This window comes from Leptonychotes weddellii, chromosome 1 (genome assembly GCF_054177405.1).
Source record: "Leptonychotes weddellii isolate Sample4059 chromosome 1, ASM5417740v2, whole genome shotgun sequence".
In the NCBI taxonomy this organism is placed as follows: Eukaryota; Metazoa; Chordata; class Mammalia; order Carnivora; family Phocidae; genus Leptonychotes; species Leptonychotes weddellii.
In genome coordinates, this window is record NC_138369.1 from 57,307,530 (window position 1) to 57,326,275 (window position 18,746).

At 50.9% G+C, this 18,746-nt stretch overlaps 1 protein-coding gene across 3 annotated transcripts in view; it reads left to right on the forward strand.

Moving 5' to 3' along the window:
• ACVR2B (activin A receptor type 2B) overlaps window positions 1-18,391 on the forward strand; it is a 41,451-nt gene extending 23,060 nt beyond the window's left edge. For 2 of the 3 annotated variants that reach the window (XM_081824550.1, XM_081824538.1), the window contains exons 2-11: window positions 1,005-1,212; window positions 1,788-1,897; window positions 2,059-2,210; window positions 2,289-2,432; window positions 2,935-3,078; window positions 3,621-3,769; window positions 5,552-5,666; window positions 6,400-6,538; window positions 6,631-6,761; window positions 8,409-18,391. In XM_081824550.1, coding sequence (XP_081680676.1) covers window positions 1,005-1,212; window positions 1,788-1,897; window positions 2,059-2,210; window positions 2,289-2,432; window positions 2,935-3,078; window positions 3,621-3,769; window positions 5,552-5,666; window positions 6,400-6,538; window positions 6,631-6,761; window positions 8,409-8,603 — 1,487 coding nt within the window. In that variant the 3' untranslated portion in view covers window positions 8,604-18,391. The remainder of the gene's footprint in view (window positions 1-1,004; window positions 1,213-1,787; window positions 1,898-2,058; window positions 2,211-2,288; window positions 2,433-2,934; window positions 3,079-3,620; window positions 3,770-5,551; window positions 5,667-6,399; window positions 6,539-6,630; window positions 6,762-8,408) is intronic. The other variant, XM_081824546.1, reaches the window with a different exon arrangement.
• Window positions 18,392-18,746: the final 355 nt, after the last annotated feature.

Consider the following 18,746-nt stretch of genomic DNA (forward strand, 5'->3'; position numbering starts at 1 on the left):
GCCATAATCTGTTTCCTGGGAACCTCCTTTGGCATCTCCTTCCTCCTTCCCATTACAGGGCTTTGGGGGTCTTGGCAGTTGGGCAGATGGGAGGGCTGGGACGGGGTTGCTTGGGAGGGGTTGGTGAGAAAGGTGGATTTGGTGAATGCTTGAGGCCATATTTGAAGGAAAGAATATTTGAAGGGGGCAGTTGGGGGTCCAGGTGTTTGGCCACCTGGATGGCACTCATGCAGGGGGTGGAACAGGGCACAGGAATGGTGGGGAGTGCTCACAGGGGTCTTCAGGCGCCAAGCCCAGCTGGGAGGATTCTGTTAACCACCTCTAGCCACCAGCCAGCCCTCCTTCTGCTTGGGGTACATACTCCCTATTGTGACTCTGGGAGCCTTACCCTGATCATGCTGGCCTGATTCTTAGACCTTCTCCTGCCCTGCTGAGCACCAGGTGTGGTTGCTGGGTGCTGGAAGGACACTGGACTGGAGGGTCCTTATTTCCTATTCAGTCTGGACGGGGATGGGGGACACACCAGCAGTGTGTCTCCCCAGGATGAGGCAGACAGCGACAGCAGGAAGCTGCCTCAGAGTGTGCCCAGACATGGTCCCTGAGGTCTGTGGCCGGGTCACGTGAGATTCTGTGGGGTGGGGAGGGGGCCGGAGGTAGAGGGTGGTGGTGTTTAAAACTGTAGTAGATTCTGCCCCCGTTTAAACTGTTCAGTATGGGCTAGGCCCAGGAATGTGTATTTTTAGCAGCGCCCCCCCTCCCCCTCCAGTGATTCTCCTGTGCCCTGGGGTTTCGAGGGCTCCTCCATTTCTGCTGCTGCAAGGGAGCCGTCCCCACCCCCACCCAGGAGCTTCAGCCATCAGCGGAGCCCCTTTGTGTGCGTGTAGCCATCAGTCTGGCTGTTGGACACCCACCCACCACTCAGCCTCCTGCAAGGTGGCCGGGGACTCAGGGCAGGCGCCGGGGTTCGTGGAGCGCTCAGCCCTTCTCTCATCTGCTGGGCACAGGTTCCGGGCGCGGGGAGGCCGAGACTCGGGAGTGCATTTACTACAACGCCAACTGGGAGCTGGAGCGCACCAACCAGAGCGGCCTGGAGCGCTGCGAGGGCGAGCAGGACAAGCGGCTGCACTGCTACGCCTCCTGGCGCAACAGCTCCGGCACCATCGAGCTCGTCAAGAAGGGCTGCTGGCTGGACGACTTCAACTGCTACGACAGGTGCCCCGGAGCCCGCCGTCCCCTCCCCCCAGCGCCGCAGCCCGCTGGAGCCGTCCTGTCCTCCCCTCCCCTCCCCTCCCCTCCCGGCACCACCCCTGCCTCAGTCCCGCCGGAGCCCGCCCTCCCCTCCCCCCAGCCCCGCAGCCCGCTGGAGCCCGTCCTGTCCTCCCCTCCCGGCACCACCCCTGCCTCAGTGCCGCCGGAGCCCGCCCTCCCCTCCCGTTCACCCCCACAGCCCCGCTGGAACCCGCCTGTGGGCCTCGGGATGTGAAAGCCAGGCTGGTATTTAAGGGTAGGGGGAGACCTGGGCCTCTCCAGACAGCTCGGTAGGGATGGTGCCAGGGTCCTAGCTTTCCTGCAGCTGTGTATACCCTGCCCCAGTCCAAAGGCTCTTTGTGTGGACCCTTGGCTATCCCTGCCCGACTTTGGGTCCCACTTTAGGGGAGGTGGGTTCACACTGTCCCCTGGTGGTTCCCCCTGAGCTTCTCTGTTGCTGGGGAGGAGTGGGCTGGGCAGGCCCCAGTGAGGCTTGTGTCCCTCAGCTGAAGGGTCTGTGGGAAACTGTGTTCCTCCAGGCAGGAGTGCGTGGCCACCGAGGAGAACCCCCAGGTGTACTTCTGCTGCTGTGAAGGCAACTTCTGCAACGAGCGCTTCACCCACTTGCCGGAGGCTGGGGGCCCGGAAGGTGAGGGTCCTGGCGGGGGCAGGCTGGGGCCTCTCCTTGGCCCTGGAGCTCTCCTCTCAGCTCCTGAGTTGGGTGGGCAGTGGCAGCAGGGCTCTCTGGTCTGGCTCCTGAGGTGTGTGGGTGGGCGGGCTGTGTGACACAGGGCTCCGTGTGTCCCCCAGTCACGTACGAGCCACCCCCGACAGCCCCCACCCTGCTCACGGTGCTGGCCTACTCGCTGCTGCCCATTGGGGGCCTCTCCCTCATCGTCCTGCTGGCCTTCTGGATGTACCGGCATCGCAAGCCTCCCTACGGCCATGTGGACATCCATGAGGTGAGACAGGGCTGGCAGAGGGCAGGGGTAGAGGTGGGTGGCCCAGCCAGACCCTCTTAAGCCCTCCATCTCCCCCAGGACCCTGGACCTCCTCCTCCGTCCCCTCTGGTGGGCCTGAAGCCTCTGCAGCTGCTGGAGATCAAGGCTCGGGGGCGCTTTGGCTGTGTCTGGAAGGCGCAGCTCATGAATGACTTTGTCGCTGTCAAGATCTTCCCACTCCAGGTAAGTGAGTGAGGGGCCTCCAGGTCATCCACCCCTGCTGTCCAGCTTGAGCTGTCCCACCCCAGGGCATTCCGGGCCTAGGCAGGTAGGATGAGAGAGAGGCGGGCCCCACGGAAATTTTCTTGAAGGGTTGGGGTAGGGCTTTGCAAAACCTTGATCCACTCTGGTTTTCAAGGGTTTGTTTTTGATACCAGGTTCTGCTTAGAGGCCTTGGACACCAGGCCTGGCTCTGCATCTCATTTGGTGGGTGACACAGGGCCACTCACTCCCCTCCCTGGGCCTCAGTGGCCTTGTTTGTAAATCCGGTGCTAGCCCTGCGTGATCTCCGGGATCACTGTTGGCCTGTAGTCCGGGGCCCAGCTCAGTCCTGGTCATCTGCCTGCCTCCCTTCCGGAGCCGAGGCTGGCTGGGGGGGGTGGGTGGGGGCACGGCTGGTGTGGGGTGGCGCTTCCGCCTCAGGGTGGTGTGGTGGCAGTGGGCTTTAGCTGCATCCCTGCCTTAGGACAAGCAGTCATGGCAGAGTGAACGGGAGATCTTCAGCACCCCCGGCATGAAGCATGAGAACCTGCTGCAGTTCATTGCCGCTGAGAAGCGAGGCTCCAACCTTGAGGTGGAGCTCTGGCTCATTACGGCCTTCCATGACAAGGTGAGTCATGCTTATGGACAGGGGCTCTTGAGATGAGGTGGCCTTCCACCGTAGGATGACCCTTCCTAAGTGTGGATGTGAGTGTCTACAAGAACTCCTGATTCTGGGATACATTCTTTTTTTTTTTTTTAAAGATTTTATTTATTTGACAGAGAGAGACACAGCGAGAGAGGGAACACAAGCAGGGGGAGTGGGAGAGGGAGAAGCAGGCTCCCTGCAGAGCAGGGAGCCCGATGCGGGACTCGATCCCAGGACCCTGGGATCATGACCTGAGCTGAAGGCAGTCGCTTAACCAGCTGAGCCACCCAGGCGCCCTCTGGGATACATTCTTAAGAATAAGTGCAGTGACTTCATGATTAACACCCTCTGACAGCCCCCGCCCTGCAACCCCTCCTGGCCTCACATACCTTCCGTGTCAGTCCCAGTCTCCCAGGAGGGGAGTCCGCCATTGGTCCACTGAGACAGTCCTCCCGGGGCCAGGCTGGGTCCTGTCCTGTCCTGTACCCAGAGCCTGTGCCCAAGTTTTGTGCTGTCTCCTGTAGGGCTCCCTCACGGATTACCTCAAGGGGAACATCATCACGTGGAATGAACTGTGTCACGTGGCAGAGACAATGTCAAGAGGCCTCTCGTACCTTCATGAGGATGTGCCCTGGTGCCGTGGCGAGGGCCACAAGCCGTCGATTGCCCACAGGTACCTGGCTTAGCAGTTGCCCTCCCTGCGCTTGGTGCGGAGCTGCAGAGAGGGTTGGAGGGTGAGAGCAGGACCTGGGGTGGGGCGGAGTGTCCTCTGTTTCATAAAGATGCTTAGCTGCTCTGTGGTGGGCCCACCTGGCCCTTCCCCTGCCTTCCACCTGTGTGTCCTGGGCCTGATGTGGCCTCCAAAGCTGGTTTTCTCATGCCCTCTGGTGGCCACACGAGGAAGTGCTGACTCCCACTACTTTGGAGGGTTGGTTCAGCAGTTCTCAAACTTTTTGGTTAGGATCGCTTTACGTTCTTTTTTTTGTTTTGTTTTCTTTTTCTTTTTAGAGAGAGAGAGTGTGTACCCGTGCTCAGTGGTGGGGGGAAGGGCAAAGGGAAAGGGAGAGAGAGAATCTGAAGCTGGCTCCATGCCCAGCGTGGCTCCATCTCACCACCCTGAGATCATGCCCTACGCGAAAATCAAGTCAGATGCTTAATTGACTGAGCCACCCAGGCGCCCCAGGATCTCTTTACATTAAGAACTTCTGTGTACATGGGTTATATTTACTGATATATGCTGTATCGGAGTACACACATTCTGTTAGTGTCAGAATGATGACATCACATGTATATGTAGCCTCTGGAAAACTCTTCTCCTGAGAATGAATTTACAAAAAGACAAATAATGGATTCTGAATGAAAAAAATTCTGGTCTTGCAGTTCTCCTGAAACAGTGTCAGGGACTCTTTAGGGTTCTGGGGCTACTACCCCTTGAGACCACCATATTAACTGATCATCGTAGTCCGCACTAAATGCAGGCACTACTCTGAACGCTTAGAGACGCCAGGCCAGCTCAGTCTTGTCACCTGAAGGGAGAGGCCTGTGAGACACTCGTCATCGGTGAGGTAGGGGTGTTTTCCCAGCCCCGTCGTACAGAGCAAGGAACGGTAGTGTGGAGAAGTTGAGTAGGTTGTCATCAGACCTAGTCTAGTGTGCTTCTGTGCCTCCGAGGGAGGGGAATGAGCCTTGGATTCCAGGATTCAAAGCTCAAGGGCCCCTCATGGTAAGAACATCAGTGACATTTAAGGTTGACGGTGTGAAATGGCAATTTTTGTAGGTCAAAAATGTTGACTCTTCTATATAGTTCGATCTAATAGTAGTGCACAGTGAGTGTGCTGGGGTGGCCCTAAGCATGTGTGCTTACTACTCCCTGAGCTTCATCCTCACAACAAGACTGACACAGGCGCTGGGGAGACCGAGGACCACACGTACCCCTGCTAGCACGAGGTGGAGCTGAATGCACACACCAGCACCCTGCTCTACCCTGGCGCGAGCCCCTCGGGCCTGCACAGAGACCCGGGCAAGTTCATTCAACTTGTCACTCCCATCCTGGGCCATGTACCTTTTTCCCCAGAAGCCTTCATCCCAGGCCAGTAGGCCGGACCCTGCCCCCTCTGAGAATGCAGAGGCTGGCCTTTGATACTGTGGGGACTGGAATGGGGTCTGCCCAGCTATTGTGGGAGGTGTTGCTTTGACAGCTGTGGCAGAAGTGCATTGAGGGGTTCTCACATCGAGGGGGGTGAGGGGTGGAAGGGTGTCCTAAAGCTGCCTGCCTGTGCAGCCTCCTAGAACTCCACCCTAGTACAGGCCCTGCTCCCCACATAGGGTGGGATGGCCTGGTCTGGGGTCTGCTGGGGCCAGAAGGCACAGGCTCCGGTATCTTGGGGGTCAAGGTGGGAAGCCAGGAGCAAGGAGCACAGTATTCACCTTCATCTCAGTCCACCTGTCTCCCCAGGGACTTCAAAAGCAAGAATGTATTGCTCAAGAGTGACCTCACAGCCGTGCTGGCTGACTTTGGTCTGGCTGTTCGGTTTGAGCCAGGGAAACCTCCGGGGGACACTCATGGGCAGGTAAGGAGCCTCAGGGGTACGGGAGGGGGGCTGGCACAGGGGTGGGCACTGCCCTTCTGGTGCCCGGCTGGCAGGACACAGGGGGCAAGGGTCACTGTGAGCTCAGAGCTGTCCGGGAACTCCAGGAGCAACACTCGTCTTCCCAGTGGGGCACCCAAGCCTGGAGGGCAGCATGATCTCGAAGGCCAGTTAGTCAGACCCAGCTTCTCCGCTGGGGTTGGTGCTCATCCTTGTAGCCTCAGTCTCTCTTTTTCCCTTTCAGCGGAATTGTTAAGCAACGTAAAATAGAAGGAACTGTGCTAAGAATCCAAACCAAAAACCTAGAAAACGTACCTAAAAGTTAAGCCTGAGGAAATCCTCCTAGAACAATTGCTGTCAGTGCTTTTAGGTATTCTTCAGCCCCTCTGATTTTGATCTTAGTCTCAGGAAAACAGCCACACCATGTGGGTGGCCCCTCGTGCTGCTGCGGTTGAGTAAAGAGGCAGCCGTTCCGTGTTAGAGTACTGTTGTCTCGACTGCGTGATATTTACAGTTATCCTTGAGGTGTCATACGTACACCATGATCTCTTGTGAGCTCCCCACGAATGTGGTGAATCAAGGGTTGTCCCTGGCAGTGTCCTCTATGCCACCATCCTGGCCCTGTCTGGTGCCCTTGGGTGGTGGCTCTCGTATGCCGCGGTGAGTCACTTTGTGCGTGGCTGTTGATGGGACCCCCTCCCCTGTCCTCGTGTAGGTGGGTACGCGGCGGTACATGGCCCCTGAGGTGCTTGAGGGAGCCATCAACTTCCAGAGAGATGCCTTCCTGCGCATTGACATGTACGCCATGGGGCTGGTGCTGTGGGAGCTCGTGTCCCGCTGCAAGGCTGCGGATGGTGAGTGGGGCTGGGGCCCCGAGCGTCTAGGGGGTGGGGTGAGGAGCCACGAGCCCTTGGGGTGACCCCGCTGGGCTCTCCGTCACCCCCAGGCCCTGTGGATGAGTACATGCTGCCCTTTGAGGAAGAGATCGGCCAGCACCCATCACTGGAGGAGCTACAAGAGGTGGTCGTGCACAAGAAGATGCGGCCTGCCATTAAGGATCACTGGCTGAAGCACCCGGTGAGGGGCCTGGGTGGCAGGGGACTGTGTAGGGCAGCAGAGAGATGGAGAGAGAGGACGCCTCAGGCAGCAGGACCGTCCCCTCCTCCCCTGTGGGGCCAGAGGCCACTTAGTGCACTGTCTCCCTTCCATTAGGAAAGTGTCTGGGGAGGTTCCAGGCTCGGCAGGGAGGCGGCTCCAGGTTTGGGCCCAGAGTGATGGGGTCTGACAGTCTGTTTCATCGGGGTCCGTGTGGCCTCCATGTGGACCATTTGTGGAGGGGAGCCACTGGCCCTGGGCCTGACACGTCTGGGTTTGAATCCTGGATCTGCCCATCGGTAGCTGTGTGGCTTCTGGCAAATTGCTTTATTTCTCTGAGCCTTTGTCTCCTCAGGGTAGTAATAGATTTATTTATTTATTTTTTTAAAAGATTTTATTTATTTATTTGACAGAGAGAGACACAGCGAGAGAGGGAACACAAGCAGGGGGAGTGGCAAAGGGAGAAGCAGGCTTCCCGCGGAGCAGGGAGCCCGATGCGGGGCTTGATCCCTGGATCCTGGGATCATGACCTGAGCCGAAGGCAGACGCTTAACCCTCTGAGCCACCCAGGTGCCCCAGGGTAGTAATAGATTTAACTAGTTATTGTAAATTGCTTGGCAGGATGCTTATCACATAAATGCTTAATATGGATTAGCTCTGATTAAATATTCTCTGTTCTCTGCCTTTATTATCTTTCTGGGCCTGGACCGAGCCATGTGGCATCTTGTCTCCTCCAAGCTGGGGATATTGTACAAAAGACCCCTGCCATCAAAACTGTTTCCTGTCTTGGAAGGACACTTGCCTTCAGCTCCATTGAGCCCCTCCCCCTGCGCACCTCCCGGTCCTTTCAGAAACAGGACAGCCTTGAGGTCACTGGAGGCTAGCAGTCTACCGTACATAGCATCAGGGGCCAAGTTCAGTTGCAGTGCTGCTCCCTGGAACCCGGGGCTGCAGATGGAGAAAACTGAGACATGGGGACATAGAGGCTGCGCCGGAGTCTGTACCTTCGCCTCAGACTTTCTCAGTCTTCCAGGGCAGACATGCTGGGGTGGTCCGGCCAGTTCCCTGATGAGGAGCCCACGGTGCAGACAGATCTTGGGGTGGTCTCCAGCAGGCCGGAGAGCCCCTGGATGTGGGCATTTGCCTTTCCCGGCTCCACTGTGCGTGTGCCAGCAGAGGGTGTCATGCCACGTGCCCCGGACTCTTGGGAGGGGCCCCAGGGCTGGTGGGGAGTAGGGTGGGATGAAGCCCTCCTCCGGTCCCCACTGTAACTGAGGCTGCACTGTGGGCCCCTACATGATTTGGGATTCATGTAAGATTTTGTTTGAGTATCACTGCCCCAAGGCAAGCAGCTGGGTCTGCCCCAGGAGGGGCCCAACCCCGTCCCTTCCTATGTTGAGGCTGTGGAGGGAGTCCAGTGGGCTCAGGATGGTAGCTGCTGGGAGGGAAGGCATCCTGATTTCTGCAGTGTCCCCTGGGCCCCTGCTAGTTCACCTGCTGCTGGGGGTGGGACCAGTGGGCTCTCTGCCTGATCCTCAGGAACATCCTCAAGTTTGCCTGTCCCCCATGCTTGTCTTCGCTGAGGGGCACTGACAAGGCTGTCCTTTCCCTCTCCTCACCAACGTGCAGGGCCTGGCCCAGCTCTGCGTGACCATCGAGGAGTGCTGGGACCATGATGCAGAGGCTCGCCTGTCTGCGGGCTGCGTGGAGGAGCGGGTGTCCCTAATCCGGAGGTCAGTCAACGGCACTACCTCGGACTGTCTTGTCTCCCTGGTGACCTCCGTCACCAATGTGGACCTGCCCCCTAAGGAGTCGAGCATCTAAGCCCAGGAACGAGTGGATCTGAAGAGGAAAGGAAAAAAAGTTGTGTTTTGTTTTGGAAATCCCATAACACCAACAAACACATAAAATGCAGCTGCTATTTTACCTTGACTTTTTATTATTATTATAATTATTATAATTATTATTATTAATATTATTTTTTGGATTGGATCAGTTTTTACCAGCACATTGCTCTACTGTATCGCAAACAGCGGACACGTCAGCAGGCGTTGAGGTGCTGAGCTGTGAATGCAGAACCAGCGCCATGCTGAAGAGCCTCAGCCACCTCCTGTCCTTTGGGGTTCATTTTTCCCGCTTTCTCTTTGTTTGTTGTCTCAGAATCTGTGACACAAAGAAACCCATCTCCTGTCTTAGGAAACTTAATGCTGCAAACTCTACCTAGAGGAACCTTTGAAGACTGTTACATAAGAACACACCTTCCTCAGAGGAAGAATTTCCCCCTGCCCTCATCCCCCTCTCCCCCCCCCCACCTTTGTTGTTTTTCTCCCTTTTTAGACAGTGAGTTTAAGAAACAGCAGATGTGTCTTTCACGGATTAACGGGTGTTGTCCTGACCGAGGAAAAACGGGGATGAGAATGAGGATGGTTTGGACCGGAGTTGGAAGGGGAGGACAGAACTGGGGGGGTTTGGAACAGAGCTACACTGGACTCGGGCACATTCGGAGCAACATCCTTTGCTAGGAGGCTACTTCTCAGGTAACCAGGATTCGAGGGGAAGGACCGTGTGGAGACCGAACATTAACGGCCAGAGCGGGGTTTGGAGAAAGTCTGAAAACAGGTGTGGCTCTGACCCATCTGTTGGCCCTGACCAGTTTTTTCCCACTGACTTGGGCTTGGGCGTTGGACAAAATGTTTTCTCTGCCCTCATTTTAAGGTTAGGTAGGGGTAGAAATCATCATGTTTTAGTGACTGTATTCCTCATAAGACAATGGTGTAAATATCTTAATGGAGGAAAAAGTTAAAACACGTTGCTTCCTCCTGGTGCAGTTCAGGGAAATGCCCATGGGCGCCCTGCACAGCCAGGGCAAGAGGATTCCCTGGGTGGGCTGCCACGGCCTGCCTCTGAAGACCCGAGTCCTGCAGGGCTGGCTCGGCCTTGTGTGGTGACATCGCTGTCCCTTTATGTGGCTCGTGCACACGGCTTTCTCCAGACCCCTCAAAGAGGTGCATATTCTAAAAACCGTTTCTCTATTATGCCATAACCTTGCTCTAGTCAGTGAATGTTCCTAATGCTGCTGTTTCAACATTTGAATTTTTTTAATTTATGAAACACGCAAATTTTTTTAAAAACGAAAACACACATCCACATATACACACATGCTTTGCAATGTGGCTTCCGAGGTTTAAATTTTGAAAAGTAAAAGAAAACTTCACGACCACAGACCACCTCAAACCAGAAATACCTCAGAATTTTCTACTTGTGTAAGTTTTATTATATATTTTATTAGTTGTGTTGTCTCGTAGTACGTATATTTTAATGTAAGTTGGCTTTTATGACAAGAAAACTTAAAAGAAATAGAGAAAAAGAAAAAAAGTTTGAGTCTTCTAGGGAGTGCTACCATTTTTGTTTGATAACGCCCCCTTGTAAATAACTGTCAACTGTAGATTGGCTGTCTGCGCCGTCTGGGCATTCATCACTCTTGTTTGTGAAGGCGTTTCCCTCTGGTTTCTCGAGACTTCTATTTAAAAACTGGATCTCTTTCATCTTGAGGGTAGGTGAGTTGGTGAGCGATGGGGAGAGGTTGACCTGGGTGAGAACGGGAGAGGGGCGCCTCCTCTTGACATGCGTGGAGGTTCAGATCTTTCCCTCAACCTGACTGGTCAGTGTTCAGAATGAGAGGTAACCCCACTTTAACTTGGTCAGACTGTGGCCCTTAGACGTGTTTGAGGTCATTTCGCTCGAGCCGCGGCGATTGTGGAGGAGGCCGGTAGCGGCTGTGTGAGTCCGCCGCGGTGACTCGGGGCCGTCTGGGATGGAGGGGCGTGTCCGGAGCGGCGCGCTCGCCCCGGGCCCTGGAGTCCGTCTGAGCGCGCACGTCCCGCGCTCGCGCGCCCCGCGCGTCTGGGGCCTGCCGCTGGGCTGTGTCTCTTTCTCTCCGTGCTTGGGCACAGGGTGCTGTGGGACGTGTGTGTGTGCCCCTCGCAGAGCTCAGTTTTTGCTTCATGGGTCAAGCTGTGAGCTGGCCAAGGTGGTTACAGGGACAGGGTTTTTTTGTTGTTGTTTTTGGGGGTAAGCAGTGTTGTCTTTTTTTTTTTTTAACTGTTTTGTGCTGTGGTATTTTTCTTCCCTCAGAATAATTTTTAACAGCAAAACAGGCCTTACAGCAGTTGCTTTTCTTTTCCACTTCTTTCTTTAAAAAGCTTTAAAATATTTATTGAAAAGTGCCATATCTAATTTCTTTAGCTTTCACCTCAGGCAGTGCATCTCTACTTTTCGGGCATCTGCTTTGCACCCTCAGCAACAAATAAACCGCTAACACATGCAGCTGATTCGCCACAAGAATGATCAGATCCCTTATCCTACCCAGTGTGGAACACTAAACCCTGCCTCTGCATTTGGTTTTAGATTTCCTGTGGGAGATTTTTCTTTCGGCTTGATTCTTGTCAGAACACATCTTTGGCCTGGCTGTGGGGGGTTGAGCTGTGGCCTTGGTGTGGGACCTGCTGGTCAGCTTGCAGTACCGACAGGGTGGGCCTTCCCGTTGGCCTACATGCCTTTTATCTGGGTGGGCTCCCTCTTTGCTGACCCTGAGCTCCGCTGCCATCGGGCCGTGGCGCCAGAATGAAGTGTCTGGGGATGGTTCCTGTGTGGTGTGGCGGGGGGGAGGGGAGTCTGGGAGCGCCAGTTCTTTGGGCTTCAGGTTGCCTTTCCCTCATGCTGTGGTGTAAAAGGCACCCATCAGGCAGTATCCCTGACTGCTGCTGATGGCAGAAGAGGGTGAGTGATCCTTTTCCAGGGCACGTCCCTGGGGGCCTGGGCGGGTCTTTTGCCTCAGATAAAGTGTCTGTGCTGTCATGTACTCTTTGGGGAGCAAACCATTTAGAGCTCTGGTTTATGTTGATTGGGTTATAGGGCCTCTGCCTGTGTTCTTTTCCACAAAGATTTCATGCAGTGTCTACTTCTAGAGGGCTCAGAGAACTACTCCCCCCCCCCCCCCCAAAGCACCCGTGGAAGGCTGGTAGGAGTCTGGCATCATTTTGCCTGCCTGTGGGAGAGGCTGCCCCACCTAGGGTGAGAGGGTGGCCAAGTCAGGGGAGGGAAGGAGCCAAGGATCCTTGCTCCTTCCTTTCTAGTGTTCTTCCTTCCACACAGGCTCCTGGATGTGGGGTGGAGCTTTGGGAGAGAATGTGTTCCGTTTGAAAACGGCCGTGATCACTGGGAAGATATCCCAAGCCAGACAAATACAGGAATGAACGAGGAGGAGGAAATGAGTGGGGACAGAGGCCACTGTGTCACACTGTCCTGCAAAGAATTCTTAATGATGGACCAGGGGAGGCCCTGGACATAGTCCTTAGGGGCTGGCATCAGCCAGGTTTTCTCCTGGGACCATTGGTCCCTCCCAGGAGTCCTCTGAGTGAGTTACTCAGGGTGAGGGCTGTAGGTGGAGTGTTCTTAGGAGGAAGGGAGACCTGGTTGTGAAGGGTAGTGGTGAGTATCATTGGCCCATCATTGGCCCATCATCGGCCTTCACTGTTGAACATGGCTGGCTTGTCCTTCATTGTTCAGCAGGGCTGTGTAGGTGTAGGTGCCCGGAGGGATCAGTGCTGCCTGGGGAGCATGTGTGCCAGCATCTTCTGACTCAGAATTCCTCCTGTCTGGACCTGGGTGTGTGTGGAGAACAAGAGAGATCTTGTTCAGCTTTGAACATCTTCAAGTGGCTTGAGCCCCCCACTCAGATATTCTCAGCCCAGATCAGAATCTCTCCTCTCTAGGCCGCTGAGCTAGTTCTTCACTGCCCCTAGGGGCCAGGCCAGTCTTCTTGTCATGGCTTGTCATGTCATGCTTTAGAAAGCAAAGCAGGTGACCCAGCACTTTTCTGCTGTCACCTCTCTCTCCAGTTGCCATGTTCTTGCTCCCTGCTACCCTGACACACTGAGTGCTTGAGCTATGTGTGTGGTGTTTCTTTGGTGGCAAGCCCAGCTGCGCATGTGTGTGTATGTGTGCTGTGTGTGGCTCAGAAAGCCTGTCATGTGGCCTGATGCTCTGAGCCATGAGGGTAGGGAGGCGGCTGTTCTTCCTGGAGTGGGAGGAGTGGGTGGCCCTCTTGCAAATGGAATTTTGCCTTTTTTAGGATGCAATGTAAAGTTCCCAGCACATACTGGTAATACAAGGATTTGGTGGTTTTTAGCAATACAGTAAGCATATGTATGTAAGTGTTTAGAATTGGTACTAGAAGTCAAACAGCCAAGTGTTATTCCTGAGAACTTGGCTCACTAGATGAGTATCTGAATTGGAAAGCATTTCCTTGTAGCTAACTCAGTTTGTCAGTCCCAGCTATTTCAGTAGCCTGTTGGATTCTTAATGGCTCATCTTTGGAGAGATAGCCAGGCTTGGTTCACATTTCAGGGGCTCTCTAGACCACACCTTTCTAAGAAGCACAGTGAATTGACTCATCTACCCTCCCCACCTCCCATCCAGGGTGAGCAGCCAGAAAGGAAAGAGGGCAAGGTAGCTTTTTCTCCTCATTTGGGTGCCATGAATTCCTTAGTTAATGGCTGTTTATAAAAGCTGAACTAATTAGTCAGTAGTTAATAGGTGTTCAACCTAGTAATGACGAGTTTAAGTCTTGATTAACAGTAATGTTTTAGGTAAAGAAACAGGCCCAGTAATTCAGTTGATGACCTGTTTATCTTCTCAGTCTAGATTTAATGAATTCAGGGTTATATGCATAGTTATTTAAGTAAGATTCCTGGTAGTTGATTTGTAACCAGCAATCCACCTATGAATGTATCCCAAACCTTTAGAAGGCTTGGAAAAGTTTTTTAAAATAATGATTTAGTTTTGTAGCAAAAAGAAATTGAGGTTTAAAATGCCCCCCTTGGAAATTAATTCAGTTGACTCAGCTACATTTTAAAAACAGTGGGTCCAAGAGACCCATAAACTCATCAAATAAAAGTCCAAATTATCTAGAGGGATATTTTGAATATTTCTATTTTATACTCATTTGGGGTCCATTGTAAACTTTGGGTTTGGACAAGATTTTGAATTTAAACAATTTGTCACTATTTAAATTTTACCAAGCTTTTACATTTTTGTGACTGTATCTTCCAGGTGTGAATGAAGCAGGACTTTTGATTGTGGTACTCCATGTATCCCTGTAGTGCCAAAACCAGTGATACTTTATTTGCTCCTATGGCAGCTTGTAGAGATAATACAAATGGTTTTCCCTCATGAATTAAAATGCATAGTCTCAAAATGCCAGTGTGTGGTGATGGGCCCTGTGCTGCCCTTTCTCTCCGGGAGTATCTTTGGGCTGTCTGGGGCCTATGCAGTTCTGAGAACCACTGCATGCCAACCACAGGACCCTAGAGAAGTATACGCTCGGGCACATGTGTGTATGCAGTGGATTTTTCAAACGTGGGCTCTCTGGACATCTGTGGGAAAGTGTTACATTTATTTGCAAAGTTTACATTTTTGAGCTCACAGTTATGAAAAGTATGACCCATTATTAGTGAATGCTTTTTAGGCAGGTGAGGATGGGTTTGTTTTGTTTTGTTTTTTTAACAAATGGATGCATTCTGTCTTGAGTCCTGGGGATTTCTGCTGTTGGTTGGGCATGGGATCATTCTGTTTCTCCCAATCACGTTTGCATCGGAATGTTGTTAGGTAGCATTGTAAATAAAAGAATAGGTTCTATAATAGAGATATGACACTTGAAATTTTACTTTAAAAAATCTATAGCTCTACATATATATTTAGTTATATCACCTGACAGATTCTTCTGCACAGTGTGGAGATTGTTTTATACCACAGATTATTTTTATAAAGTCTAGTGAGTTTGAATGAGAATGATTTTGTAATCAGAGTAATGAGCTTTACCTTTCAGGATAAATGTACACTGGAGTGTGAGTGGTGTGGAGCTCTTACCTAGTGCTCATATGGATTCTCTCGATACACTGGCAGATTGGAGGCCCTTTATGGGTCTCATTTGGCCAAAACTCCACTTGTGGCTGTGTGGGACAGTGATGCTCCGGCTCAGCTCCCTGCAGATTGGGAGGCGAGGGGCTGGGGAGCGGCAAGAAGAGCCTGCGGTGTGTTTTACATTTGTGCTTCCTCCTGAGATTTCTTCTGAACAAAGGGTTCTGAAGTTAGAAATGAGTTTGTGAGTTCCTGCCACAGGGTGTAGTCGTATGAGGGTGTTTTGAGGAACAGAACTCATATGGGAGTGCATATTGGGGCGGGTTGGGACGATTAAGATTCAGGCTATAAACATTTGAAATGAGAGTTTGGTGATTTGAGGAATCCACAAAACTGAATTATCTAGGACCAAATTTTCCAGTTTTCAGGACAGAAAGGAGGGTGGTGTGTGGACACAGCGATCAAGTGAAATGGTGAGCTGCCGGGCACATTGTGTCTTCTCTGGTCGGGGCCTCTTGGATATGAGAGTGCTTGGGGCAGCTCCCTGCTTTGATCTAGCGAGTCACAACCGGGAGCCCTCTGAGGGAGCTCAGAGCCCCATACCAGAGGGCATCTTCCAGCTGTCACATGGCCCTTCCTGCTCTTCCTGCAAAGGTCAGCATGACTGCCAGGGGATGGGAGGCAGTCTTCATGTTAGCCTTTTTATTTTGGGGTAGAGAGTGGATGGTTACTTGGGTGAGCCTTTTGGATGGGGATACAGGGAAGGTGAATAATGAAGCTCATTCTTTGTATCGTCATTGTAAGTCCTGAGGCCCAGCTGAAGGCCTGTCCCCCAGACCCAGGCTGTGGCGCTCAGAAGTACACTGGTTGGGACGGTTTTGTCAGGAGAATCCCTGATGTGTCATTTTATACCAGCTGTGCTTTTTATTCAGTCTGGTTCAGAGTGAATTTTTATACTTTACCCCTTTTATGCTTGGAGTAAATTTAGTTTCAGCAGGTCCAGTAGCAGTCCGGGAACCAACCTGTCGTTCCTTTCCCTGCTCCCCGTGAAAGAACGTTTCTCTGCTCTCCAGCCACGTGTCTTGGAATGTAATTCTGTTGTGCCTTTGTTTTTGTCACTTGCCTCCCCCCAAAAGCAACTGCTGTAAGCTTTTTTCTACTTGTCTTTTCTAGCCCGAGACCCCACCTTTTTCCTTTTTCCCAGCTGTAATTTCTGGATGCAGTTCTGTACTCCAGGTATTTGAAGAACCAGTTACCTCAGACCTCATGTTGAACCGTGTCACCATCTGGGTCCTCTCGATACTGCAGGCTTGTAACATACACACGCAGGAACCCTGCCAAGTATGGGCACTTACTTGTTTTAAAGTTAAACTCTTCCCAAGGACTGAGAAAGGGGCTTCTGGCAAGCTCTTCACTGCACTGTGGTGGGATGGGTCTAGAGTGTCATCTGAACGGTGCTTCCTGGGTTCCTCTTTGAATTCTGCCATTTTCAGTATTCTTGTGTCTGAATAGGCAAAGTGATTCAATTGGCTGGTCTTGCACACAAATAAGTTCCAAAGATGAGCTCTTTGTAACACATTTCCAGTCATTAAAACTCAAACGTAGAACATTCCTTTAAATGGCAGGATTAAAAAACCCACCATCCACCACTGTGCATTTTGGGAAGATGTCTGTAGCATATGTTGCTGTGAAATTAGGCCTTGCGGGATATGGCTGTTTGTCATTTTGATGTATTTTAAATAAATATATATATATTTTTAAAGAGCCTTTTTTACCAGTTCAAAAAGTTTAATTAACCAGCAGTCACCACATTTGAATTTTTGTCTCTGGGGCATAGATGGCAGACCAAGATTAAAAGTGGTAAGTCAGCCATATGAGCATGGGCTCCCTGCCTGGGCTGTCCTGCTGACTGTCGGATGCCAAGGTCAGTGTGTTCCCAGTGGGTTCTGATCAGCCCTCAAAGTGTTTGCTCTCTGCCCTGTTCAGTGGACTGTTGACTTCAGTCCCTGCAAGTGCTTTAGCCCAAGTGGGGTTTTCTCAGAGCACTGCCACAAGCTAAGTGTATGTTTAGCCAAATAATTTCTCCATTAAGGGAAAAAATGAGCTCATTCAGATGTTACCAGCAATGACAGAGATGAGAGTAGGAAAGATTAGGAAACATCGGGGTTTTGATTTGGAAAGTGTTCAAGTCACTGTCAAAGGCCATCTGAGAGCCAGTGATCATATAGAGATTCTTAGGAGACCTCATCTGGAAGTGTTAAGACCTCCTGTGAGTTGGAGGGATTGTTAAAATGCCAGCAGCTTCTCCCCCCCCCCCCCAATTTTTTCTAGAATTCTGTAAAAATGCAAAGAAAATTGAGTGGTACTTAAGAATTGAGGGTGAGGGTTACCGCAGAATAGAAGCATACTTCTAGATTTCAGTTCCATGCCACAAATCCACACAATGCCATTTTTCAACTGTACAAAAGAATCTGCTTACGAATTTGACATGATCGTGGTAGCATCAAAAGGCCGAATTTTTCACCTGTTAATATTTTTCCACATTTGTCCTTGAATCTGAGTAACTTTACAGTACTGTAAATTTAACTTACATTGAGTTTGATGTCAATTCTTGTAAAAAGAGCTTCTGCATGTAACACACACAGTTAAAGAACACAGCAGAATACAAAATTTGCAGGACCAATTTTGGAACCAACAGAAAATGTCACCTCTCATTTGCCATCTTTATGTATCAGTTTTACCAGCTACTTCTAAATTTGTACATTATGTATAAGGAAAAGAAGGAAACCCCCTAAGGTTTGTCTAACTTAGTGGAGAATGTGTGTGTCGGGTTTAGGATGGATAGCGAAGTCTTACTGAGCTGTGTTATCTAACTTGTATATAACCATTGTAATTAAAAGTCTGGATTCACCTGTTTCTTGCGGTTTAAAACAATGAGTAATTACAAACTCTGGAAATGTGACTAGTATATGACTTAAGGTGTAGAAGTGAGGAAGCTCTTCACGTACTAAAAATAAAGACTTCTAGTTTTTGGCTCAAATTCAGTAAGTACTGTTTGTATACCAGGATATGTGAGATGTAAATGTAATAAGTCACTTTTCACCCTTGTAGCTATAAAATAAAAATTTTGTAGAACAGAAATAGCTTGTACTACTGAATTAACAAAAGTTATACTAAAGTATCATGTTTAAAAAAATACATATATATATACAAACACACACACACATATACAGAGTTAAGCTTGTTGCTGTTACCCTGTCTGGATTTGAAAAGTGTGCTGATTTATATATGTGTGTGTATATATAATATATACACACACACACACACACATATATATATTATATACACGCACACATCTAAAATGGCCTAAAGCAGACATCCATGTAATTACAGTTGCAAAATGAAGACATTTTGGAAAGAACATTGTATCATAGTTCATTCATTTGCAGTGGATCTTTGTTCCTTTTTACTGTGGTAATTTTAGAAATGAGTGTCAAGTTTGAAATTAGATCTGCTAAGTTGGGGTTTTGCTGCTTGAACTCTGCACTGGGTCCTCAAATAAACCGATGTGAATGTAGTTTTTTCCCCCTGTGTGAAGAAGCAGCCACACCCCAACAATAGGAGGAAAAATCTAGAGCTATTTCAAGTTTTATCTTTTTGTATATGAAAATAAAATAATAATAATAAAACTACCCTGTTGTCTCTCTTAATCACATGGCAGGGGATTGAGGTTTCTTTTCATGGGAATTAGAAATCAGTACAGTGGTGTTCTTGCACTTACAGGGCTGACTCGAACACCCCTGTAAGTTCCTGCTTGGTACTCATGCAGTTGTTAATGGTTGAGTGCCTAGTCTGCCATGGTCTTGAGGTACTGGAGCTCAGCACAGGTCTTCATTTCTGCCGTTCAGAAGCTCAGGGCCTAGTTGGAGACACTGGGTTTCTCCTAAATGGACTGTCCAGGAACTTGGGGTAAATTCCTGCAGAGTAGGGGTATATTTTCCAAGTCTCCCAAGATCCCCGTACCTCCCTCCCCACCCCCAGTCCTAT